Source organism: Bubalus kerabau, chromosome 16 (assembly GCF_029407905.1).
Source record: "Bubalus kerabau isolate K-KA32 ecotype Philippines breed swamp buffalo chromosome 16, PCC_UOA_SB_1v2, whole genome shotgun sequence".
NCBI lineage: Eukaryota > Metazoa > Chordata > Mammalia > Artiodactyla > Bovidae > Bubalus > Bubalus kerabau.
Genome location: NC_073639.1, coordinates 67946100 through 67971455, shown reverse-complemented (window position 1 = coordinate 67971455; position 25356 = coordinate 67946100). Strand labels below are relative to the sequence as shown.

Here is a 25356-nt window from a genome sequence, read left to right as displayed (position 1 = left end):
TCAAAGCAGGGCTATTGGCTTGTTCCCTGGGGCGCCCAGGTACTGAGAGGAAGAGGTGGTGGCTGACGTGGCCACACTGTCCGGGGTCGAGTAGGCAGCGTAGAGACCGGTCACCTGAAGGTCTGGGAAGGACTGGTCACTGCCACCAGAGACTGGGGTCAGGCCCGAGGCCCCCAGCTCACAGCCCAGTGGGGAGTCTCCGAAGGCCCCCAGCGTGTCCAGGCTGAAGCCTTCATCCTTGATCTCCTCCCAGAGGTTCCCTTCCAAAGACAAGAGCGTTCATGTCAAAAGGACAGGACTTTGAATCCCATCCTAGGGATGCGGCAAAGACCCACGTGGGGCTTAAACTCATGGCATCACAGGACAGTAGGGAGGAGCCAGCGTCCAGCCCCGGTCCTCCCCTCCCACCCCAGGAGTCCTCGGGAACATCACCACCGTCTCGGAGCCTTGGGCTCCTCTGGAGGAAGTGAGATGATCAGAGAACCCACCTCCTGGGACTGCAAGGCTTAGACTAGGGGGTGCGTGGGAAGCACTTGCCCTGTGTTAAGTGGCACCATCGTGGTCAAAGTCAGGGGACAAAAGCGTGATTTCCTTTTAACTGCACGGTAATCCAAGGGAGAGGTGAGGGGAGATGTGAGTTCAAACATACCCATTTCACAGCTATAACTGACCTAGTTAGTAATTTGCTAACTAACTAACCTGCTAACTTGTCCCGTTCCCTCACTAGACATGCAACTCCTTGAAGGGCAGTGGATTACTCGGCCCTTGGCGGGCTCATAGTAGGTGCAGCAGGGCATGGATGGTTTATGAGGCCTCACTGAATCTGAACTTCCCTTGTTCGTTCATTCGTGCATTCCCTGCGTACTGAGGGTGACCATGGGGGTCAGAGCATGACCTGGCATGAGGCTGGCACATGCAAGTTGACGCAGTTTCTGATCGACAATGTGGGGTCAGAGAGGGCTGGACTGAAATGCCAGTTCTGCCACATATAGCCAGGCGGCCTCAGGCCAAGTGAGGTCTGAATGAAGAAATGAGACTTCATTTCTCTTGGTCTAAGTTTTCTCAGCGGTGGAACGGGAGTGTGAAATGGCAGTGGCCTCTAGGACTGTCGCAGGCTGAGATGGGATGATGCCTCTGAAGTGCTTGGCACAAGGCCTGGTATACTAAATGCCTGCTGTGATTCACTATGATTAGGCGCTTGGGAGGTGTTTGTTGAAGGAATGAGCTGTGGGGTAAATGCTGAGGGCTCTCCTTTCCCCCAATCTTTTCTAGCTGCCCCCTCCCCAGTCCCTCCCTCCCCTTCTGTTCCCCTCGCCCCCTTCCTCCGACCTCACCCTGCAGAGCGAAGTCCATGATGCTGGGGTCCAGGGCATCCACCTCGGTGTTCATGTCGGTGCTGATGTTGATGAAGTCCACAGGCACCCTTCCCATGGCGGGGTGGGGGAGGGGGCTGGGGCTCAGATCCGGCAGGGCGTGCAGAGGTGGGGTCTGGGCCGGGGCAGGAGAGTCTGGGGCCAGATGTGCCTGGGGCTGTACCTGGTGGTGCAAGGGGACCGACTGCAGGGACAGGGTCATCAGTGGCTGGGGTGGGAGCTGGGAGACGCCCAGGCAGCTGTGGGCCATGGCCACTGTGGTGGCGTGGGTCAGCGCTGGGGCCTCAGGCTCCCCTGGCTTGCCAGGGCGTCGGCAGCTTTCCGGCCGGTCCGAGATCAGCTTGTCCAGCTCCTCTGCAGGCAGGTGGGAGAGGTCATTCATCAGAAGCCACCCTCTAGCTCCTGGACCCCCAGCCCAGGCGTGGATTCAAACCCAGTGTTATCAGCTGTGTGATCTTAGCAAGCCTTTTGGACTCTCAGAACGTCAGTCTCTTCATCTATGAGATGGCCTCACACACTCTACATGGGGGTTGTGGAAATGGAATGAAATCTCAAATGACATAGAGACTTGGAACAATGAGATGGGTCTCAGATAACACTGGCTTCCCTCATGGGGACAGTGCTTTATAGAATAATCCTGTAACTCTAGGACTTCACTAAAACCTCATAACAGGCCTACAAGAGGGAAGTAAGGCAGAGATTACAAATCCCACGAGACCGGGACAAAAGTTATTAACATACAGGGGGCCCTAGCCAGAGACATGAAGCCTTGCTGTGGACTGAAAATTGGATCCTCCTCCCTCAATGCTCTTCAACAGAAATAAGATGGAAGTTACTCAAAATTATTTTGAGTTATTGGCTTGTGTCTCATTGACTGCAGCAGTTCTGAGACTGGACCACTAGGGTTGCACACGTTTTAGAAATGAGGACACTTAGAATCCAGAAGGTGAAATGGTCCGCCCAAGATCTCACACCAAATAGGAGTCAGGACGAGCCCTGGATATCAAACCAGACCCCAGAGCTCACAGCCAAGGGTCTACTGGGTCCTGCTATGGTCCTGATCAACTTATTGAACTGTTCATCTCTGAGCTAGACTCCCATCCCCTTCACACCCAAACTTCAAGTATGATGCTATCCACAGGGCCAAGCCAAATATTCCGAAGGCTGGGTGGCATTAGCCTCCCAGGTCACACTTTCTATTCACATGTCACTCGTATATCCCCAGCTTCACATCTCTTAATTAAAAAAAAAAGCAGGTGCAATATTTTTTTAAATCTAAAGCAACATCACTCATTATCAGAGAAATGCAAATCAAAACCACTATGAGATACCATTTCACACCAGTCAGAATGGCTGCGATCCAAAAGTCTACAAGTAATAAATGCTGGAGAGGGTGTGGAGAAAAGGGAACCCTCTTACACTGTTGGTGGGAATGCAAACTAGTACAGCCACTATGGAGAACAGTGTGGAGATTCCTTAAAAAACTGGAAATAGACCTGCCTTATGATCCAGCAGTCCCACTGCTGGGCATACACACTGAGGAAACCAGAAGGGAAAGAGACACGAGTACCCCAATGTTCATCGCAGCACTGTTTATAATAGCCAGGACATGGAAGCAACCTAGATGTCCATCAGCAGATGAATGGATAAGAAAGCTGTGGTACATATACACAATGGAGTATTATTCAGCCATTAAAAAGAATACATTTGAATCAGTTCTAATGAGGTGGATGAAACTGGAGCCTATTATACAGAGTGAAGTAAGCCAGAAAGAAAAACACCAATACAGTATACTAACGCATATATATGGAATTTAGAAAGATGGTAACAATAACCCTGTGTACGAGACAGCAAAAGAGACACTGATGTATAGAACAGTCTTATGGACTCTGTGGGAGAGGGAGAGGGTGGGAAGATTTGGGAGAATGGCATTGAAACATGTAAAATATCATGTATGAAATGAGTTGCCAGTCCAGGTTCGATGCACGATACTGGATGCTTGGGGCTGGTGCACTGGGACGACCCAGAGGGATGGAATGGGAAGGGAGGAGGGAGGAGGGTTCAGGATGGGGAACACATGTATACCTGTGGCGGATTATGTAAAGTTTAAAAATAAAATAAAATTTAAAATCTTAAAAAAAAAAAAAATTAAAAAAAAAATAAATAAATAAAGTAACTCATGAACAGGGTAGACAGTTTGGAAAATAGAGAAACATGTGAAGAATATAAAAATTATCAGTGGTCTCTCCATTCACAGTAAAGATTTTGATGTATTTCTTCTAGTCTCTGTGTATACATATATATCTATAAAGATATACGTTAATTGACACAAATGGGTGTGGCTACATATGCATTTTAGAATGTGACTACACTATGTATATTGATTCATAACCTGCTTCTTCATCTATCATATTGGGAACATTTCTTTGTAGAGATAGAAATATTTTTGGAATACTAATACTTGCATGGGATAATATTATATCTATTTAATCTCCTATTGTAGGATGTCTAGATTGCTTTCAGTTTTTTACCATCAGAAATCACTTCATGATGGATAACTTTGTTCATAAACTTTCTGCTCAAATCTTTGATTTCTTCAGCATGAACTGCCAGAAGTAGAATAAATGAACCAAACTGGGAACCAAATTTGCAAAGTTTCATGATATTACTTTGCCCTGGGAAAGTTTTACACTTTACATTCCCACCAATTGTGCATGACAGTGCTGATTTCTCCACATCGTAGCCCACGCTGGGTGTTACTGTATTATTATTTTGGGGAGTCTGTTCTAGTATGGTAAGAAAGGTAGGGAAGCCTTGCTTTCCCATGCTTGTTTTGTGTGGCATGTCTGTGGGAGACACTGGGGTTGTTAGTGAGATTCTATACTCATTGCAGGATGGGCAGGGTGCAAGCTCGTGTGTGAGTGTGCGCACACGCGTGCGTGTGTGTGGTGGGGCGCCTGGGCCTCACCGGGGTTGGCCATGCTCCGGTGGATGGCAGCCAGGTCCTTCCTCTTCCACTTGTGCATCTCCTCCTCCATCTTGTCGATGCGGGCCAGGTTCAGGGCCCACAGGCATCCCTTGCGCGAGGAGCCGCTCATCTTGTTCTCCACCTTCTCAAAGCACTTGTTCAGGGACAGGTTGTGCCGCACAGAGTTCTTCCAGCCGTCAGGAGCTGTCTGGGGGGAGAAATGGACCCATGGGAGACCTCTCTGCAGGGACCCCTCTCTAATCCTGTCTCCCTAGGGGCAATCTCAGACTTGGGCCTAGAGGAGTAGGAGGGACAGTGTCCAATGCTTAACCTTGAGTTGGGAAGACGAGAGGGAGCAGTGAGAACTGTGGCAACCAGGAGGGTCCCTGCTCTGATTAGAGGGGCAGCTGTACTTCAGCTCTGGGCAATGGTTAAGACACAAGGGCAAGGCCCAAGGCTTCCAGATCTGCTCTTTTTCTCCTACTCAGGAGACAAGCAAGTGAGATGATGCTATATGTGGATAATTTGTCGAGTGTATTAAATGCCTTTCATTTTAAGTGCTCATACTTTATTGTAAGGTAACCAGACATTGCAATGCACCTCACACCCTCTTCATTTTACACACAGTTTCTCTGTGTTTGCATCATTATGTTTTACCGAGTCTGTGCTGAATAGCTAGATTGACCCTCTAGCCTTTGCCCCCTGAGATACCTGGTGAACTCCTATTCATCCGTCAAATGCCCAGCTCAAATGCCCCCTTCTCTTTCTGGATTTCTTGGCCCATGTCTGTGTGAGTGCACATTGCACATGTCTTTGGACATGACTGCTGCTGCTGCTGCTAAGTCGCTTCAGTCGTGTCTGACTCTGTGCGACTCCATAGACGGCAGCCTACCAGGCTCCCCCGTCCCTGGGATTCTCCAGGCAAGAACACTGGACTGGGTTGCCATTTCCCTCTCCAATGCATGAAAGTGAAAAGTGAAAGTGAAGTCGCTCAGTCATGTCCGACTCTTAGCGACCCCATGGACTGCAGCCTACCAGGCTCCTCCGTCCATGGGATTTTCCAGGCAAGAATACTGGAGTGGGGTGCCATTGGACATGACTAGGGGACTAAAAGGGTGGCTTAGTTTGGCCCAGGTTCTAGCAGTGCCAGGGAGAGACCAGAGCCACTCTAGCCACCCCCAACCTGGCTGAGGCCCCTCACCTTGAAGTAGGGGAAGTGTTCCTTCATGAAGCTATAGATCTCGCTCACAGGCAGGCTTCCTGTCTTGCTGTTCTTCAGGGCCATGGCGATCAGACAGCTGGAGGCAAAATGTGGGGCAGGCCAGATGTGAAGGCATCTCAAGCTGACAGCCCAAGGTCCCCTCTGCCAGGAAGTTGGCCCTGCTTAACCCCGTTGGTACCAGCCCCTAGATGCTCACAATGTTAGCTCTAAATACCTTTTCATGGCTCTATGTCTTTCCCACCCTCTGCCCTTGACCTTGAGCTCAGCTATTGGTAACGATTTGAGAAACCTTGTCTTTTCATCCTTTTACCCCTTTCTCATCATTAATGGGCCTTTAGACATTAACTGGGCTGTTTAACTGCCTTCCCCAAATCTTGTGAAGTACCCAATACTATTATTTGATGACTTTCTGCATCAGAGGGAACTCAGAGAGGCCAAGCCTCTTACCCAAGGTCACATAGCTAGCTTGTGAATGACAGAGTGGAGCACTGGGCTTAGGGTCTGGAGTGGGTTCTCAGCCCTGGGAACTGACTGACCACATGACGATCCGTCCTGAGAATGGGTCCCACTTACCAAAACCTTCCCCTGGGAAGCCTAGGCCACCACACCCATCTGTCTGAGATGCCCTCGAGACAGCCCTCACCCATCTCTTCCCTGAGTCCCCCACCGTCCCAGCCCCCCAGAACCTCACCTGTAGGAATAGATGGGCTTGGGATAGTGTTTGGGGTGCAGTTCCTGGGATGAATGCACAGCCATGCGGGGCTGGGGGTAGGGAGGCCGTGCCCCAAACGGGGAGCCATACAGGCCCACAGGAGCGCACTTCCCATCGGGGGTAGGGGGTAAAGAAGGGTGGCAGGGAGAGAGATGATGAGAGAGAGCATCAGTCACTCATGATCACCCCACAACACCCCCATCTTGAAGACGCAGGGTTTATAGCCCTGGCAGACCATCATCTTGTCTCCCCCCAGCACAGGGTTTTGGGTGGAAATCAAATGAACAACCCCATGACATGGTGAAGAATGTTCTTCCCATGTTCCGGGTGGGTAAACTGAGGCTCAGAGCAGTCCCTAGCCAGCCGAAGTCAGGACTGTCTGCTTCTGAGTTCAGGCCCCCCTCACCAGCCCCCAGTACCTGCTGGACACCTGGGGGTAGCGGGAACTGAGGTTGCGAGGCGGCAGAGTACAGCTGTGGTGGGTTCTGTAGGCTGGACGAGGGCTGGCCCCCCACAGCGCACTGGTTCATTTGCTGGGGCCGGGAGAGAAGGAGACGGAGGGTCGAGGGCGACCCCAGCCCTGTAGGACACCTCCCTCGCTCCCCGACCCGCATGGTGGCACTTACGCTGGCTCCGTGGTTGGTCAGGGGACTCAGACCCAGCACGCCTTGGGGGGCCATGCCAGGAGGGCCTTGGAGCAGGTGGCCTGGGGTGGCTGCCACATGCATGTCAGCCGCCCTGGCCAAGGCACCTGGAAAAGGGAAGCGCAGAGACGCCTGGGCTGGGGGAATGGTGGCTGTGGACAGGGACAGCCCCACCCCTGGGCACCTCCAGAGAATGAAGCTGTCCCCTACCCCTGGGGATCAGCGCATAGTAGATGCTTGGCAAACCATGTCTCTGGATGATAGTGGTGAAGAGTGGGTTCCCACCTTCTCTTCTGCCAAGGATCAGCCCAGGAATAGCAGATGTACCTACCCACTTCTCCTGTGCTGGGTCTGTGACAGGCATTGCTAATCTATCACAGAGTCTCACTGCCCCAGCCTGACTTTAGGTAGACACTGCCGATCAAGCAAAGCTGATGTTCAAAATGATCCTGCCCTGGGGCCTTCAGCTCTCCTTTGAGCTCTGGCTGCCACCTGGGCTCATCCTTTGTGCTTTGGTCTGTCTTCTTTGTCCTTCCATCTCTGACCAGACCCTTAGTTCCCCGAGAGCTGGGACCACATTTTATATAACTCAGTGCTGCAAACACCTCACATAGTGACAGGCACACAGGAGATGTGCGTGATGCAGTGAAGGAAGGGGCTTCCTTACTTCACAGTTCCCATCCACTGAATGCCTACTGTGTGCAAGGTACTTTCTGCATTGAGTCCTCCAACACCCCATGAAGGCAGTTCTATTATCTTTTCATCATAGGTGAGGAAAGAAGTTCAGAGGCAAAGCCATCTGCCCAAGGTCACATAGCTGTCCCCTCAGGGTTCTAGATCAGGGATCGAGAAACTATTGGCCACCAGACCAAATTGGCCCACAACATGTTTTTGTAAATAAAGTTTTATTGGCACATAGCTACAGCCATTCATTTACGTATTATGTATGGCTGGTCTTGAACAGCAGTGACAAAGTTGAAATGTTTCAACAGAGACCATCTGGCTCACAGGGTCTAAAATATTTACTGGCCCCTTACAGAAAAACTGTGCTGACTCCTGCTGATGTTTTGGCCAAGAACAATGTGTCCAATGAAAGAAATACTCCTAGGCGATAAGTTTTTAACTATGGGTCCTTTTAATGTACTGCAGTGACTGGTTTTGTTGATTTTTTTTCTTCTTATGACACACTTTCTGTGTCCCTAAACATTTAATCCACTTGCTATGGCTGCAAACAGGCTGCCGTTTGTTGAGTAGGTACTGTGTGCTGGGCGCTGTGCTCAGTACATTTTAAACAAATATTTATTTATTTATTTGGCTATGCTGGGTCTCAGTTGCAGCACACAGGATCTTCTTCACTGTCGCACACAAGATCTTTAGTTGCAGCTTGCATATGGGATCTAGTTCCCTGACCAGGGATCGAACCCAGGCCCTCTGCATTGGGAGCTCAGAGTCTTGTAGCCAGTGGACCACCAGGGAAGTCCCTGTGATACTTTCTTTAAAGAAGTCAAAGTATGTAAAAAAATTTTTTGTGGTAACCCTTTTAAAAAATTGAAGTATCTGCCATGGAGAAGTATGCAGCACCACCTTGAATAACATTAATATTAAATCACATTCTTCAAGGTTTTTTTCTGGCTTAAGACTGATAGTAACTTCTGGGACTTTCCTGGTAATCAGTGGTTAAGACATTGCCTTCCAATGCATGGGGTGTGAGTTTGATCCCTGGTCAGGCAGCTAAGATCCCACAATATCACTTCCATTTTATGTTTTGCTTTTTGGCTGCCAAAAACCAAAAAGTCAAAACATAAAATGGAAGCAATATTGGAACGAATTCAATAAACACTGAAAAATGATTCACATAAGAAAAAAAAAAAGTTGAACTATAGTTAATTTACAATGTTGTGTTAGTTTCAGGTATTCAGCAAAGTGATTTAGTTATATGTATGTGTGTGTGTGTGTGTGTGTATATATATATATATATATATATATATATATATATATGGACATCCCTGGTGGCTCAGACGGTTAAGCATCTGTCTACAATATGGGAGACCTGGGTTCGAACCCTGGGTCAGGAAGCTCCCCTGGAGAAGGAAATGGCAATCCACTCCAGTACTATTGCCTGGAAAATCCCATGGACAGAGGAATATATCAGATCAGATCAATCGCTCAGTTGTGTCATATATATATATATATATATATATATATATATATATATATAAACTTTTTATATATAATCTGAAAATCTTTTCCAGATTCTTTTCCCTTATAGTTGTTTAATTGCTCAGTCATGTCCAACTCTTTGCAACCCCATGGACTGCATGCAGCATGCCAGGCTTCCCTGTCCTTCACTATCTCCCAGAGATTGTTCAAGCTCATGTCCATTGAGTCCGTGATGCCATCAAACCATCTCATCTTCTGTCACCCTGTTTTCCTCCTGCCCTCAATCTTTCCCAGCATCAGGGTCTTTTCTAATGAGTCAGTTCTTCACATCAGGTGGCCAAAGTGTTGGAGCTTCAGCTTCAGCATCAGTTCTTCCAATGAATATTCAGGACTTATTTCCTTTAGGATGGACTGCTTGGATCTCCTTGCTCTCCAAGGAACTCTCAAAAGTCTTCTCCAACACCACACTTCAAAAGCATCAATTCTTTGGCAATCAGCCTTCTTTATGGTCCAACTCTCACATCTGTACATGACTACTAGAAAAACCATAGCTTTGACTATACAGACCTTTGTTGGCAAAATGATGTTTCTGCTTTTTAATACACTGTCTAGGTTAGTCATAGCTTTTCTTCCAAGGAGCAAGTGTCTTTTAATTTCATGGCTACAGTTACCATCTGCAGTGATTTTGGAGCCCAAGAAAATAAAGTCTCTCACTGTTTCCATTGTTTCTCCATCTATTTGCCATGAAGTGATGAGACCAGATGCCATGATCTCAGTTTTTTGAATATTGAGTTTTAAGTCAGCTTTTTCACCCTCCTCTTTCACCTTCATCAAGAGGCTCTTTACTTCCTCTTTGCTTTCTGCCATAAGGGTGGTGTCATCTGCACATCTGAGGTTATTGATATTTCTCATGCCAGTCTTGATTCCAGCTTGTGCTTCATCCAGCCCAGCATTTCGCATGATGTACTCTGCATGTAAGTTAAATAAGTAGGGTTACAATATACAGCCCTGATGTAGTCCTTTCCCAATTTTGAATGAGTCTGTTGTTCCATGTCCAGTTCTAATGGTTGCTTCTTGACCTGTATACAGGTTTCTCAGGAGATAGGTAAGGTGGTCTGATACTCCCAACGCTTTAAGAATTTTCCAGTTTGTTGTGATCCACACAATGAAGCAGAAACTTTTTTTCTGGAATTCCCTTGTTTTTTCTATGATCCAACAGATGCTGGTAATTTAATCTGTGGTTCCTTTGCCTTTTCTAAATCTAGCTTGTACATCTGGAAGTTCTTGGTTCATGTACTGATGAGGCCCAGCTTGAAGGATTTTGAGCATTACCTTGCTAGCATGTAAATTGAGTACAATCATGCAGTAGTTTGAACATCCTTGGGCATTGCCCTTCTTTAGGATTGAGTATAGTTTCCTGTGCTATACACTAGATCCTTGCTGTTCATCTATTTTATATATAGTAGTGTGTATATGTTAGTCCCAAACTCCAAATTTCTGTCTCCCCCACTAACCCCAACCCAAAGTACTCCTAAAGAAGTAAAGGAACTGAACTTCTGTAAAGGGTCGGACAGCAAATATTTTAGGCTTTTGCCAGCCACGTGATCTGTCTTGTCTGTGGTTTATAACCTTTGAAAAATGTAAAAGCATTCTTAATACAAAGGCCACACAAAAATGAGCCATGGGCTGCATTGGCTCCCAGAGGTGGTCACCTGCTGACTGCTCTCGGTGTTCTAGATGTCCCGGGGTGAGGGGAGGGGCTGTCTTTATTCTTTGCTGAAATCTGAGCTCACACAGGGCCTGGCACACCATGATGAGCAAAACAGCGAACCACATCCCTCTGGGGAAGGTAGAATTAGTCCCATTTTACAGAGGCAGAAACTGAGGCCTGGAGAGAGAGAGACTGACCTGGCCACGACCATCCCCTGGTTCACGGAAGCACTGGGCGTCACCTTTCCCCGTCTCCCTATCCCGCTGCACCTTCCCGCCGCCCCGCCTCACCCCTGTGCCTACCTAGGTGCGTGTGTGGCACACTGGGGCCACCCAGGTCCACACGGCCACTCGCCATCTGCTGCAGCCTCGGCACATCCACGGCTGTGAGCCACGACAGCGACTGCAGGTCCCCGGGAAGGTCATCGTCGCAGGTGGTGGCCAGGAGCCTGCAGGGAGGGGCAGGAGCTCGGGCGGGGGCGGGGAGCTCAGGCCAGCTCTTGGGGGCTCCTTCACCTCTGGAATCACCCCAGAAGCTTCTCACCTTCCCCAGGCCACCTCACTCTCCAATCTGCCCATCCCTAAGGAGCCCTCTTTAGCAGCCAGATTGCACATCCTCAAACCTTTCCTTCATTTATTCACTAGACACATCTTACTCAATCCCTACCCCCAAATGATAAAACTAGTGTTTGTTTGAGCACTTATTATGTGGCAGGCACCATATCAAGTCCTTCCCAGGTAGCAACCCAGAAGACACCCCCAGTCACCTGAAGAGGCAGGTGTTATTCTTCCCATTTCACAGATGGGCAAACTGAGGCTCATAGCCCCGAGTCACTCACCCAAGGCCAACCCAGAACAGGAAGTGGTAGGGCTGGAACCCCAGCCTGAATTCCTCACCATGACCCCAGGCAGCCCCTGGAGCTTCCAGTTAGGATACATGCCCCCCACAACTCAGCCAATACCAGAGCAAAAACATTTATTTCTATGCAAAGAAAGAGTATCCATCAAGAATACCAGGACAAGTACCCCCAATTTGGGGTAACCATGGCTCCCCAATGTCCTTCAAGTGCTCACCCCACACCTCCAGGGCCCTGGACCTCACAGCACCATCCTGTCTGTGTTATAATGTAGTGTGTTTGCAAACCGGCCAGGAGCCCACGCCAGCCCCACCATGCCTGCCACCCCACAGGCCAGGCACTTCCTGGTCTGTTGACCCGAGGCCCACCGTCCCAATTTTAAGCTCCAAGTTTCAAAAGTAGGTGTCCTGGGACCTCAGAGAGAGTTGGGGGTGGAGGAGGTGGAGCCTGGGGTTTTCTTGTGCACAGGACCGTGGACCCAGCTGGGGCATCAGCCTCCACCCCTCCTGCCATCTGCATGGCCCCCCTCAAGCGGTTCTCTCTCTCCATCTCTCTTGCTCTTGCTTCCTTGTGTTTTAGGGCCACAATTAGCGTTGCCATGGCACCGGCTGCTCGGTTGTCGCGGGGCCTGGGCCCTCAGCCCACCAAGCTAGCATCAGGTGACCGCCCGGCCGCCCTGGCGATTGGCTGCCTCATAGGAAAACAGCCTGGAAACGATTTGAAAACTCGGCCAGCCCGTGTCGGCAGCAGTTGGCCCGGCTGCTGTCCCCTGGAGGTCCATTGTGTGACAAACGACTGTTGCCCCCATGGCACGTGGCTCCCATTGTCCTGGGGTCTCCCTGCAATTGTTTTTACAGCCCCCACACCCCCCGGCTGCTGCCCATTCCATCCGCTCATAACTCATCCGGATGAGTGACAGCCACGGGCCAGGCCTGGGTGATGCCATCTGTCCCCTCGGGCCCGTGGAGACCACGGGGTGAGGCTGAAGGCTTGATGTGCCGCCCACCCAAGCCCCCTCCTCGCCCCAGGGCTGGCCGACCTCCCAGCCCCTGATGGCGGGAGCCCTAGCCCTGCTCAGTAACCTGCTATGGCTCCCCAGTGCCCTTGCGGCTCTGCCTGGCGGCGTCCTTGCCTCCTCCTGCTCCAAGGAGGATTGGAGGTGAAGCCCTGGTGCAGGTTTCTCAGGTGGGGGCCCCACCAGAGCCCCCTGAATGGCATGGGGCTTGTAAACACACCAGGGTCCTGGACATCACCATGGGGCAGGATCTCTGGAGGCAGGTGACTCTGTTAGGTGATGTGTTATTTAAGAGCCTGGACTCTGGGTTCTAATCCTGGTCTTACACACTTACCTGTGTGCCCTGGGGCCACTGACTTAACCTTTCTGAGCCCCAGTGTTTTTGATTGACAAAGTTGGGCTAAATAATAGTTCCTATCGGACTTCCCTGATGGCTCAGTGGTAAAGAATCCACCTGCCAGTAGAGGAGATGAGTGTTCGCTCCCTGGGTTGGGAAGATCCCCTGGAGAAGGAAATGGCAACCCACTCCAGTATTCTTGCCTGGAGAATCCCATGGACAGAGGAGCCTGGTGGGCTCTGGGGTCACACAGACCTGCCCCTGCTGCTGCTACCACTACCGGCTTCCGTTTACTGAGTGCCGCTCGTGTCCTCTGACAGGCCCATTTTACAGATGGAGAAGCTGAGGCCCTGAGCTCGCAGATGCTCTGAGTTTCGTCCCCCAGAGTGAGAATCACAGCTGTACAGGTGGTAGAGGCTGTTAATGGTGCTCATCTGATCAATCTTTTCTTTTTTTTCCTGCTGCTTGAGAGCCCCGTCAGGCTCCCCTGGCCCCCACAGCAACACACACATCCGCCCCGGCGCCCCCAGCCCTGCAGCAGCCTGGCATCCATCCTGCCCCCCCGGTACCGCCCTGCCCCCACACGGGAGCACAGTCCCACCTCTGGGGCAGGAAAGCCCTTTCAGCTCTCTCTCCCCAACCCAACTGTGCCCACCCCTGGAGGCTCACTTCAAATCCTATGTTCTGGCTTCTTCATGCCAAATTCCCGCCCCTCACTTTACCCACATGGAGACTGAGACCGAGAGAAAGGAGGCGGTTTGCTCCCTATGTCATTGTCCAGGAAAGGACTAGGGAAGGGACTCTGGGCTTGCTGTGTGGGCCCCTTCCAGCCCGGGAGCACCTTCTCCTCCAGGAAGTCTTTGCAACCTAGACCCCAAGCTCAGAGACCCCTTCTGCACCCTGGGTGGGTGAGTCCTGCCCTGCCATCTCTTTGCCCAGATCCTGCCTCTCGGCTCACGGAGGGCTGGCCCCCAGTCCCCATCACCCCAGGCCTCAGCACACAGTGGAGCTACTTCAATGCCTGCTTGACCAGTCAAACAGGGTGACCCCAGGCCACCGATCCAGAGAACCTGGGTGACAGGACAGTGACTGTCACATCCAGCGGTTTAGCCATCCTCTGCCTCCTTGAGCCCTTGCAACAGCCTCGGGAGAGGGACAGGGGTGAGGTAGCCCCACTTTACAGATGGGAAAACTGAGGCCAGACCGGCAAAAGCAAAATCGTGGCCAGGACTCAAACCCGGGTCTGTCTGCTGCACTGTGGGCTGTACCTGCGGCACCACAGGCAGAGAAGCCCCGTCCTCTGGGGGAGATGCCCCCACCCTGAGTCTGGGGCTCTCAGCGGGGGCCCTGTGGACCAGCGTCACCCAGGAGCTGGTTCCACTGCAGAATCTAAGGCTCAGCCCAGTCCCTGGAGTCTCATACTGAGGCTGTGGGGCCCTGGAAGCTGTGTATTAGTGGCTCCCTGAGCTCTAGGGGGCGGGGGGTGGGGGACAGCCCTGAGAGGGTGTGGCAGGGGCTTCACACAGCTCAGGCTTTGATTGGACAGATGTGGGTTCGAGTCCTTATGATCCCCTGTCTGTGTGACCTTGAACAAGTCACTTGAGGTCCCTGAGTCTCCATTTTCTCATCTGGAAAATGGGAGAGGAACAGACCGCTTCTCCCCAGGCTGCTGAGGGCATCAAGTGAGACAGCGTGTGTTCAACTTTCAGCACAGGTCTGACCCCCGCCCTCGCGCTTTGGGGGCTTACTGCTCATTCTGGGGATGGACAACCAGACCCTGCTCCCTCTGCCATCTCCGGCATCCCAGAGGTTGTCTGGTCCTCCCTCCCAGCCAGGCCAGAATGCCAGCCTCCGTGTGCCTGGCACGTAGCCCTGCCAGTCTCCTGCGATGGCTGTGGCTGCCCAGAGCTGTGCTGGAGCCTGCCGGCCCTGAAGCCTGGCTTACGTCCTGCTGCCCCTGGCTCACCTGGCTCCAGGCACCTCTTCACCGTGGGTCACAGGAACCCGGAGGTGATGCTCTGGGGCCTAAATGGGAGTGTCCCATCCCCACTGCCCGGCCTGGGGCCCTGACCATCTGTCTCCTTCACTCCCACCCTCCTTTGCCCCCAGGAGAGGCACACAGCCCTTCTCCATGGTGCCGTGTGAAGGCCCCCAAAACCTCCCCCAACCTGTGCCTTGAGTTTCCTCATTCGAGGTGTCCCCAGGGGCCTACTTTCTGCTCTGTCCTAGAGAACTTTATGTTAAATGGCCTCAACCATGGGATCCGTGGCAGTTGTGACAAGAGAAAGACTTTGTGGTTCAAGAACCACTATGGCTTCTGAGCCACAGGCCCTCGGAAAGGCACTGAATTCCCCAGCCTCTGTTTCCCCACCTGTAAAATGGGCACAAATGATAAACAGAGCTGCAGTGTCTCATACTGCGCCCAGGACTGGCATGTCAGTGTAGAGGTGAAGTGGCTTGTGAACTGTCCTGCCATCTGTGAGGGTTTGGGACTATTGCTACAAGTGAGTGTGTGTGTGAGCCTGTGCCAGTCTCTTGAATGGGTTTCTCGTCTGCTGGAAAATGATGGACGTTTGCGATGCAAAGGAAGAGGCAAACGCAGCCCCATCGCCCTGGGGTCCCTCTGTGTCTTTGGGCGAGGAGGAGAGCATTCCGCCAACCCCGGGTCACCATGTCACTGACGCCTGCCCATCTGGGCTCACCTCCAGCAAAGGCCCAAGGAGCATGAAACTGCAAAGACCCAGCTCCTTCTGTCTGCTCCCCCACTCCCCCACCCCCATCCTGCCTCACCCCTGTCCCTCTGCTCCAGCTCTCCCCCTCTCCTCGCCAGTGTCTCTGTCCTCTCGGTGTGTCTCCCTGTCCCTGGGTCTGAGGGGCCCTGTGATGAAGTCCTGGCCCCGCTGTTCCTGTCTGCTGACCTCAGACACGCTTCCGCACCTCCTGAGCCTCTGTTCCCTCCCCTGCGGAGTAGGGCGATACTGACAGAGGCCAAGAGCCCAGGAGAGGCTCTTGCTAAGCCTCTACCAGCTTCCTGCAGTCCCTTCTCTCTCTGACCCAGCATCCAGGTCACCCCCCCACCCCGCCCCATCTCCTACACTCACCCACCCATCATTCCTGTGTCCCCACCGCAGGGCTGCCATTGAGCCAGGCTTTCAGGGGATGTGTCTTCCCTGATAGCTCAGTTGGTAAAGAATCCGCCTCCAGTGTAGGAGACCCCTGGTTCAATTCCTGGGTCAGGAAGATCTGTTGGAGAAGGAACAGGCCACCCACTCCAGTATTCTTGGGCTTCCCTTGTGGCTCAACTGGTAAAGAATCTGCCTGCCATGTGGGAGACCTGGGTTCGATCGCTGGGTTGGGAAGATTCCCTCAGAGAAGGGAAAAGCCTGGAGAATTCCAGCTGGACACGACTGAGTGACTTTCACTGTTACTTTTTGGGGGATGACAGCAGTTAACCCACGCACCTGTGCTCAGGTGATTCCCACACGTCCAGTTTCCCCATCTATAAAGCATTACTGGCTATATATATATATGTGTGTGTGTGTGTGTGTGTGTGTGTGTGTGTGTGTATATATATATATATATATATATACTGCTAAGTCGCTTCAGTTGTGCCCGACTCTGTGCGACCCCAGAGACGGCAGCCCACCAGGCTCCCCTGTCCCTGGGATTCTCCACGCAAGAACACTGGAGTGGGTTGCCATTTCCTTCTCCAATGCATGAAAGTGAAAGTGAAGTCGCTCAGTCGTGTCTGACTCCTAGCGACCCCATGGACTGCAGCCTTCCAGGCTCCTCCGTCCATGGGATTTTCCAGGCAAGAGTACTGGAGTGGGGTGCCAGCTGGGGATCCTCATTAGTGAATGGAAAGCTTTGGGGTCAAAAAGAAGATGACCTAGGTAGCACTCCAGAGTCCCCTTTTGAATGAAAGGTTTCCCCCACAGCTCTCCACCCACTCAGGGGGCAATCTTCCTTCTCAAAGCTCAGCCCCACTCATCTTATTCTTATTAAAATACATACACACCCCAGGGGGCACCATCACTCCCTTTCAGAGACAGCAAAGATGAGGCCAAGCCCAGTGAGCTGGCCTCAGCCACCTCCTGGCAATGGCCCCAGGAGGGGCCCCCGCACCTCCCGCCTGTCCCTCCGGGGCCTCAGTTTCCCCATCTGGAATGTCGGAGTTGAGCCTCTCTCATCTCCGTGGGGCAGCCACTAGGACACAGCCTGCAGGGCCTGGAGGACTGTAGAGGTGGGCAGCCCAGCACTGCCGGCGAGTGGGATGCTGAAGGGTACCGACCCATTATGAGGGGGTCACGGCCTGGAGCATCTGAGAGGGGCAGACCCCGGTTAGGAGCCAGGTGGTACCCTGGGAAAATCAGCATCAGAATAACCTGTTATCGGTGCAATGGTGCGTGTGTGCATGTTCAGTGGCTCCGTTGTGTCCAACTCTTTGAGACCCCATGGACTGTGACCGCCAGGCTCCTCTGTCCATGGGGTTTTCCTGGCAAGAACACCAGAGTGGGTTGCCGTTTCCTTCTCCAGGGGATCTTCCCACCCCAGGGACTGAACCCGCGTCTCCTGTGTTGCAGGCAGATTCTTCACCGCTGAGCGGCGAGGAAGCCCTGCCAACAGCAGGGCCACCGTGTTCAGGTGCTTCCTCTGCGCCTATCACTTCGCTTGTGTTCCGTGTGGCCGTCGTGCATTTCGCTCTGAAGCCTCTGGGCTTATCAGAAGGGGTGGGCCCCCTGCAAGGCTATCTTCTGCGCTCACCGCACCTAGAAAACCTGGGCCCAGGGCTCCTGTGCTTCTCCTTTTGTAGCATTTCTGTGTAGTTGGTTGTGAGTGGAGGCCCTAGGGTCCACCAGGCTTGGTTTTGAACCCCACCCAGTCCTTAATAGCTGTGAGATTTGTCTGCAGTCATCTGCCTCTCTGAGCCTCAGTTTGCTCATCTGTAAAATGGGGGTGCTAACACCTGTACCCATCTCATAGGGGTTTGTGAGGACTAAGTGTAGTTCAGGTGGGACACCCCAGAGCACACATCAATATGCATGGCATGCTAGCAGTTCAGATTAGCGTACACGTCCTCAGCAGGGTATGGACTCAGCATGAAGCAGGCTCCATGGGGAGGGACACCGCAGAGGATCTGACTCAGGAAGCATCTGATTCATTCCACTAATACCTCCTAAACTCCTACTTGCCAGGCCCTGTTCTGGCAGGCAGACAGAATTCCCTCTGTCCAAGGAAAGAACTTTCTAACTGACCTAGGGATGCAAAGGAGGAGAGGTCTACCCCCTGGCATGCCCACCTTCCTGCCAGTCCACTCAGGTCTATAACTCCCTCGTCTCCTGCCAGCCTGTGGAATGGCTGCGTACAACACCCATTCCTCAGATGGGATGACTGAGGCCCAGAGAAAGGAGGAGATACCCCTCAGCCTCACAGCATGTCAGCAAAAGACCTGGGATTTAAACCACCCACCCTGGAGCCTCTTCACTTGGATACTCTGCCAGCATGGCTGAGCTATAGCAAGTTGTAAGCAGGAAGGGCAAACGCCATTCATGTTATTTTTAAGAGGATCAGGCTGCAAGGTACCTCCATGCTGTTGGAGCCACTGGTCAGGGGCCCCTGTGGTGGCCCTGGGCAAAGAGAGAGATCCTTGGAGTCCATGGCTACTGTTCTACACTGGCCAGGGGGCCATGCTGAAAACACTGAACAATATCCTTCATCAATTAGCTATGTTCATTGATCCTTTGGAGGGATGGAAGATGAGCCAGGAGAGCGGGGCCTGGGGTGGGTGAGCCCCAGGAGACCTGGATCGCAGTCCTGGCCCCGCTCCTAATGGAGGGGGGGTGGTCTTTGTGCAGGCGACTCACTGCCTTTGATCCTCAGTTTTCTCACACACAGAACAGAGGTGATGGAAGGGCCTAGCTTGCTTCCTGGTTCAGGGCAGGCAGATCACTGCAGGGCACAGTGCAGTGTTTGGCTCAAGTGCTAGGCGCATGTTTGCGGAAGGGGTGGATTTCATACCCAGCTTTCAGAGCAGCCTTTTACAAGGGACATCAGAACCTGTCACTGTCCTTAAAATCCATTAGCGTAGTAAGACTCAAGCTCCTTGCCATGATCTGACCCTTGACCATCTCCTCCCCTCTCCCCTTTGCTCTAGCAAACCTGCTCATCTTTCAGGTTCCCCAAACATTCCATGTTCTGTCTGCACATGCTGTTCCCTCTCCTGGGAATGCTGTTCCATGCACTTATTCACAGCTAGAGCTTTCTTGTGCTTCTGACCACAGCTTAACCGCTCCCTCCTTTGAGAGCTCCTCCCTCGTCACCCCCATCCCTGGTGGTCCTTGCAGTGTTGTGTCTGAGGAATATTTAGCATTTTGTCTTGAGTTATTCATGTATACATGTTTCCAGTCTTTCCACTCGAGGAGGGCAAGGACAGAGAGGCCCTCTTTTGTGGTCAGCACCCAGCAAAGGACCTGGCACCCTGTGGGCATTTATTCCATACCTGCTGGAGTAGCAAAAGGATGAGGGATCTCCCCCGAGTTCAACCCAGTTCAGCTCCAACACATCTAACATCCCCCAATTTCTATCCATTTCCTGCCCAGCTTAGACACCACCTCCCCCAGGAAGCCCTCCCAGACCAGCCCGGTATCTCCTAGTCCTTCCATCCCCTGGAATGACTGCTGCTGCTAGCATCTACCCTGGCATAGACTCCTGAGCTCACTGATTTATTTTAACCCTATTATCTGCCTTCTCAGTCCAGTTCAGTCGCTCAGTTGTGTACGACTCTTTGTGACCCCGTGGACTGCAGCACACCAGGCCTCCCTGTCCATCACCAGCTCCCGGAGCTTACTCAAACTCATGTCCATTGAGTCGGTGATGCCATCCAACCAGCTCTCTCTCAGTCCAGAGCCCACATTTAACCCTTTACTTCCTATCTTGGGGATTCTTAGAGTTGATACAGCAATTGTGCAGTGGAAGGAACAGATGTTTGCGGTTTGAATCGTGTCTCAGTCCCTTTGTAGCTGTGTGACCTTAGGCAAGTCACTTCAGGCCTCTGTGCCTCAGTTTTCCCACCTGTAAAATGGAATAAGAATTCCCACCACAGAGGATAACTGTGAGGATAAGATCAGATAACTTCTAAGAACGGGCACGAGGCAGCTACTCCAACCACATTTCACTGTTTTCTCCTCTGGCCTTTCGTTGTTACTAGGAGGGGTTTGCCCAGAAAATATTGTCTCTGTGGGGAGTGGGGCAGAGGCACAGAGGCACATCTGTCTGTCCATCCATCTGTACACTATGATTATAACTAGAAGGTTTTACCTGCCTTCTGGAGATGTGGTTAGTAAGAGATTGTTCCATCATTACTAACTGTTCTTGTTTCCAACCCAACCTTTACACAAAAGGGATTAGCATTTCATGGAGCTGTTTATTTAGTGAACACATCTTTTGTAAGATCTTCTGTAACCGTTTACAGGAAGAAGAAAATCAAATGCCATTGTAGCAAGCTCAGAAAGTCCCCACCGGGGATAACATGAGCATAACATGCAACGATTTGATTAGGAATTTGGAAGAGACTCTTTCCTTTCTAGAACTTGGCTTGGGACTTGGTGCGCTTGCGAGTGCCAGATGCATGTTTCTGGGGGTGGAAACACAAGACCCGGAAGGGAGACGGCACCCCAGGAAGGCTACCTCTCGTCCCTTGCCCTCAGGTAGCCTGAGTAGCCATCCTGGCCACCCCAAACACCCAGAAGGGCAGTAGGTTGTAAAGATACTTGGATGGTCACTGCCCATGCCAGATGGAGTACCCCCACCCAAGGAGGTTACAACCAATGAGTGGAGCCATTCTGGAATGAGGGTAAACCATCCCCCACACTCCATGCAGTGGGAAGCTTAAGAGGAAAGCAGGTGGTGTCTGCTTGCCCCGGTCCACAGGACAGGATTTTGTCATCACTTGGGCATGCAACTTCCCCAAGTTTCTCTGGATGTGCTATTTCTCATGTGATACTTATCCATTCATCTTTCCACCTAAGGCATATTTATAAAATATCTCCCGTGTGCCTGGCAACTGATTCGCCAATGAGAAAATCACTGTTCAGAGAGGGCAAGACTTTTGCCCAAAGTCACTCCTTTCTTAGGGGCGGGACTGAGGGTCTGGGGAGTCAATACCCTGTATAAGGCTCTGTGATGATAACTACTGAGCCTCATGGTCCTGGGAGAACCTGAAGTTCCAAGCGTCAGCACCCTGCCTCCTCTGGCTTCTCTGGGCCTGTTTTCCAATCTGTAAAAGGAAGTTGTTGGACCTGATCTCTAGAATAAGGAGTTAGCACACAGGAAGTACTTAATACCTCTCAGGGTCTCCTGCTACCCTGAAGAGAGTGGATTTCCAAGAGTGTTGAGCCAAGGGGGAGACCAGCTAACCCACGCTAAGCAGGAGCTGAGCAGGAGCTGTTAGCCGTTGCTCAGGCAATCCGGGCTGCCTGCATCCCTTGGTCCCAGGCGGGCTGGGATGCTGTTGCCAATTTGCTGTCTAGGCCCAGCCTGACTCCGGACAGCTCCCTGGGGGACAATGCAGCTGCTACGCCCCCCAGCCCCCAGCCTCCCATGCACAGCCATTGAGAGTTAACGGCCAAACTCCGCCCCTGGGGATGGAAGGGCAGGCGGCTGGGTGGAGGGCTGCAAGGGGGCTGGAACCAGGCTCACAGCCACTCCCTGGAGAGGCGGGAGGGGGAATGGGAAGCCCATAAACTTCTCCTGGGCTATTATCCCGGGAGAAAAATGGGAGTGGTCGGAAAAATGGGAGTGGGCTAGGGGGAGTCGCTGTATAATCACAAAAGCTCCCCTCCACAAGAAAGCACTCTCCCGGGGTGTGGCTGATGGATGCACAGCCTCCTCCCAAGGACCTGCGAATTGGGCTCTCAGGGCTCGTGTCACAGATGAAGACACTGAGGCACAGAGAGGGGCAGTGACTTGCCCAGGGTCACACAGCTGTGAGGTGGTGGAGCAACTTGCTCTGTTCCAACCCCCTGTGCTCTTCACCAGTGGGGCATGGGAGTGGTGGCCGTGGTACCCTCCGGGTGAGGGTTTGAGTCCCCACTGTCCCTGTAACTACCTGCATCCTCTTGTTAAATTGTTTAATCTAGCTGAGCCTTGGTTTTCTCATCTGCCAAATGGGCCCAACAGTGCTCATTTCATAGGGTGGTTGTGGCACAGGGCAGGCAGGCAGGTAAACCGTCAGCTGTTGTTATTGTTGTTGTTGGTATTTTGTTATTCTGCCTTCTATTTATGCTGTTTAACATAAAAAAAAAATCCCTGAATCCCTATGAAAAGGAAAGGCTGAACCCTCCAGGATTTCCCCAAGATCATACAGCAGGCAAGTGACAGAGATGAAATTTCTTTTAATCTAACAACTCTATGCAGTGGGTACCATTTCTGTCCCCATTTGATGGAGGGGGAAACTGAGGTTCAGTGAGGTCCACACAACCAGAGAAGCTGGGATTCTGACCCCAGAGCCAAGCTCCTGACTCTGGTGTTGCCCCCAGTCCACCTGCCAGGGTTTAAAACCTTTCAGCACAGGAAGCCCAGAGGTCTTTGGTTGTAGGATCTTGGGGAAAGCATTCCACTTTTCTGAGCCTCGGTTTCCCCACCTGTATGATGGGGGCTCATCAGAGCAGCTCCTCAAGCTGGGCATACAGTAGGTGCCCACAAACTGCTGTGTACCTGGCACGTGTCTAGGCTTCCAGCCCTACCCACGCAGCCTCTCAGCAAACCCTTGTTTGAATGCATGGCCTTGTTCAGGTCTCTGAAGGCAGTCTCCAGATCCACAGCCTTCTGGAAGCAGTCACCCTCTAATTGGGGTCTGTGGTCTTCCCCAAAGGCACCGCTGGTGAGTTGCAGCAGCCCCGGGAGGCCAGACAGCCCCTGGGTAAACAGGGCTGATCCGAGGTGACAGCCTGCTCTTCCCAGGCCAGCCCCTGTCCCGTCCCCACTCCCTCATGTGGGCCGTGCCCCCTCCACCCAGGGACACATGGTGCTTGTCTTGGGGGCAGGGCACTGGGAACCAGGGCAGGCAGGCCTTCAGTGGCTCACAGGGGAGAGAGGCTGAGGATTCATTTTTGTTCTCCTCCTCCCTCCCTTCGCTGATGACCTTGAACAAGCCCTTTCTCCTTTCTTGGGGGGCATTTCCTGGAGGCCTGTTAAGCTCACTGGAGGAGAAGCCGTAACTGCTATTGCCGTCTCAACATCCACCCAGATGCCCAGTCTCTCACCCAGGAGGGGACTAAAGACTGCAGGTTTCCATGGCCCCACTGCCCCCAGGCCACAAGTCACACACCCTCAGAGAGACACCACCTTTGAAACCGAGATCTTCTAGTTCGCCTGCAGAATCACAGAACTGAATGTAACGGTAGTTCTTGGGCAGTTTCAGAAACCATAGCCAGTGCATAAACACCTCAAACAATTAAAAAAGATGTCATTTGTTATTGTCGAAGCCCTCACCTGTATTCCTGTGGAGAGGGGTGGTGATTTTGCCCTGAGTTTCGAATAATTCCTGACATCATGGATGATATGTCACTTTCTATCATCTCCTTGGGAAAAAGACAAGCAGAAAACAAAACTGCCATCAGCAACGATGTGGACAGGATGGAAAACTCATAGTTTTCCCCCAATTCAAAAGGATAGAGCTCAACCAACAGAACACTTTGGAAAAAAAAAAAAAAAAAAAAAAAAAACTAGAGAATTCCTGGGAGTCACAAGTCACTTTTCCAGGGCAGTTCTACAGGGTTTTAGAAGCAAATGAAGAGAATGGAATGAAATTCCAGGCTCTTTCAAATTAATGGGGGAAGGGCAAAGGAAGTCTCTAGAAGCCAAATGTCAAGTCCTGGAAAACGTGGACTTGCAAAATAGGAATCAGAAAAACCTGATTCCCTTCCAAGCCTAGTATTGTCAACCACAGCTCAGTTAGGACCACTTTGGAAAAAATAAAAAAGGACAGCCTGATAAGTCTTGGATGTTTCTCTGGGGGAGCCAAATTCCCACTTGCAAAGGAAATAATCTCCGCAGGGCTCCCACCCTGGAACTGGCTTCAGAAATGTCACATGCCCTAGCTGGAAAACCAATCCAAACCCCCACCACTACCACCACCACTCCATCCTCAGCCCCCCACCCCCGCTACATACAAACAGTCTTTAAAAGAAATCTCCCTTAAGTTTCCCAAACTCTGAGCCTGAAACGAACACAGAAACCCACTAGACTCTCAGATCCGCCCCCAAAGTTATCAAGGATTCTTGGAAATGAGGAAAGGGGAGCAGAGAGAGGCAGCCCCCCGCAACCCCTGCCCCGAGTCTCCCCGCTCCCAGGAAATGCAATGCCGGGCACTGCCCGGGAAGAGGGAAGCAAAGCAGACCGTGCAAGGCGGTACCTGGAGCCGATCCTGGCTGGGCCGCCGCCGCAGGCGCTCCTGGGGCGGGCCGGGGTTTCCGAAGAGGGGGGGGCTCCCTCGCGCTCGCCCCTCGCGTTCCGCAATTTGGCCGCCGTCGCAGCTCGAACCGTTTTTAAATTTCCCTCTCTGGAGCTGTCCAGCTCAGAGCATGCGCAGTAGCTAAGTAGGGGGGCTTTTCCCCAAGGGGTCAGTTACAGGGCAGGGTCAAGGGGATTGCAGCGGACGTTTCCCAGCAGCAGCGAGCCTTGCACGCCCCGGGGGCTCCGGGTGGGGTGTGGCGCAGGGGGTAGGGACACCCCTGTTCAAACTTTGCCAGTAGTGGCCCCCCAAACTGCACTCCCGCGAGCATGCGTTGAGGAGCAGTGAGTGGGAGGGTGGTTTAGGCCCAAATAATTAAGTTGCAAAAGGATGCTGGGTGCATTAAAAACTTGCAGTCCGTCACTGCCCAGGGGGAAAGCAGATGGGTGGGTGTGGAGATCTGTTGCAGCCCCCTCTCTCTCCCGCAACGGGTGTTTGCTGGGGGCCGGGGAGGGCGGTGCTGTCCGCCGAGTCGGGGCCCCAGGTAAACACGGATTCAGGCCACCTGTCTCTTTAAGAAAGTTGCGCCCGCGCGGATTGGCGCGGCGCGCTGCCGGAGGGGCCCGCGGAGCTGGGAGCGCTCGCGCCGGGCGCCTGCACCTGCCGGGACCGCTAGGGCGGGGTACCCGGGGTCCGCCAGCCCCCGTCCCGCGTGGAAAGTGAGTCGGCCCGGAGCGAGCGCGGCGGATCCCTAGGCCCGGCCAGCGGCGGGTGCGGTGGAGGCTGCGGTGCTCGCGGTCCCGCGCGGCCGGCGGAGCCCAGCGGAGCGCAGCCGAGCCGTTGGCGGCCGCGGCCCGCCGGTGCGCCCGCGCTCCCGCCTTCCCCGCCGCCCGGCCCGCGCCGCCG

General features: G+C 52.5%; 1 protein-coding gene across 1 annotated transcript; it reads right to left on the bottom strand.

Annotated features, from left to right (window-relative positions):
* FOXN4 (forkhead box N4) lies at positions 1–24965 on the bottom strand. Its single transcript, XM_055550721.1, has 9 exons — positions 23490–24965; positions 11093–11238; positions 6902–7026; positions 6695–6808; positions 6255–6382; positions 5543–5639; positions 4342–4549; positions 1335–1727; positions 1–260 (listed from the first exon to the last, which is right to left on the bottom strand). Exons 1-9 carry the CDS (start codon positions 23612–23614, stop codon positions 1–3), a joined length of 1596 nt encoding a protein of 531 aa, XP_055406696.1. The 5' UTR covers positions 23615–24965.
* Between the last annotated feature and the right edge of the window lie 391 nt (positions 24966–25356).

Bases quoted from the DNA above. Each gene is read 5' to 3' on its own strand.
- FOXN4 (XM_055550721.1), bottom strand. From the start codon at position 23,614: ATGGCAGTTTTGTTTTCTGCTTGTCTTTTTCCCAAGGAGATGATAGAA. The intron at 11,239-23,489 runs GTGAGGGCTTCG...CCCTCCCTGCAG, and splicing joins CCCTCTCCACAGGAATACAG to GCTCCTGGCCACCACCTGCG. The intron at 261-1,334 runs GTGAGGTCGGAG...TGTCTTTGGAAG, and splicing joins CATGGACTTCGCTCTGCAGG to GGAACCTCTGGGAGGAGATC.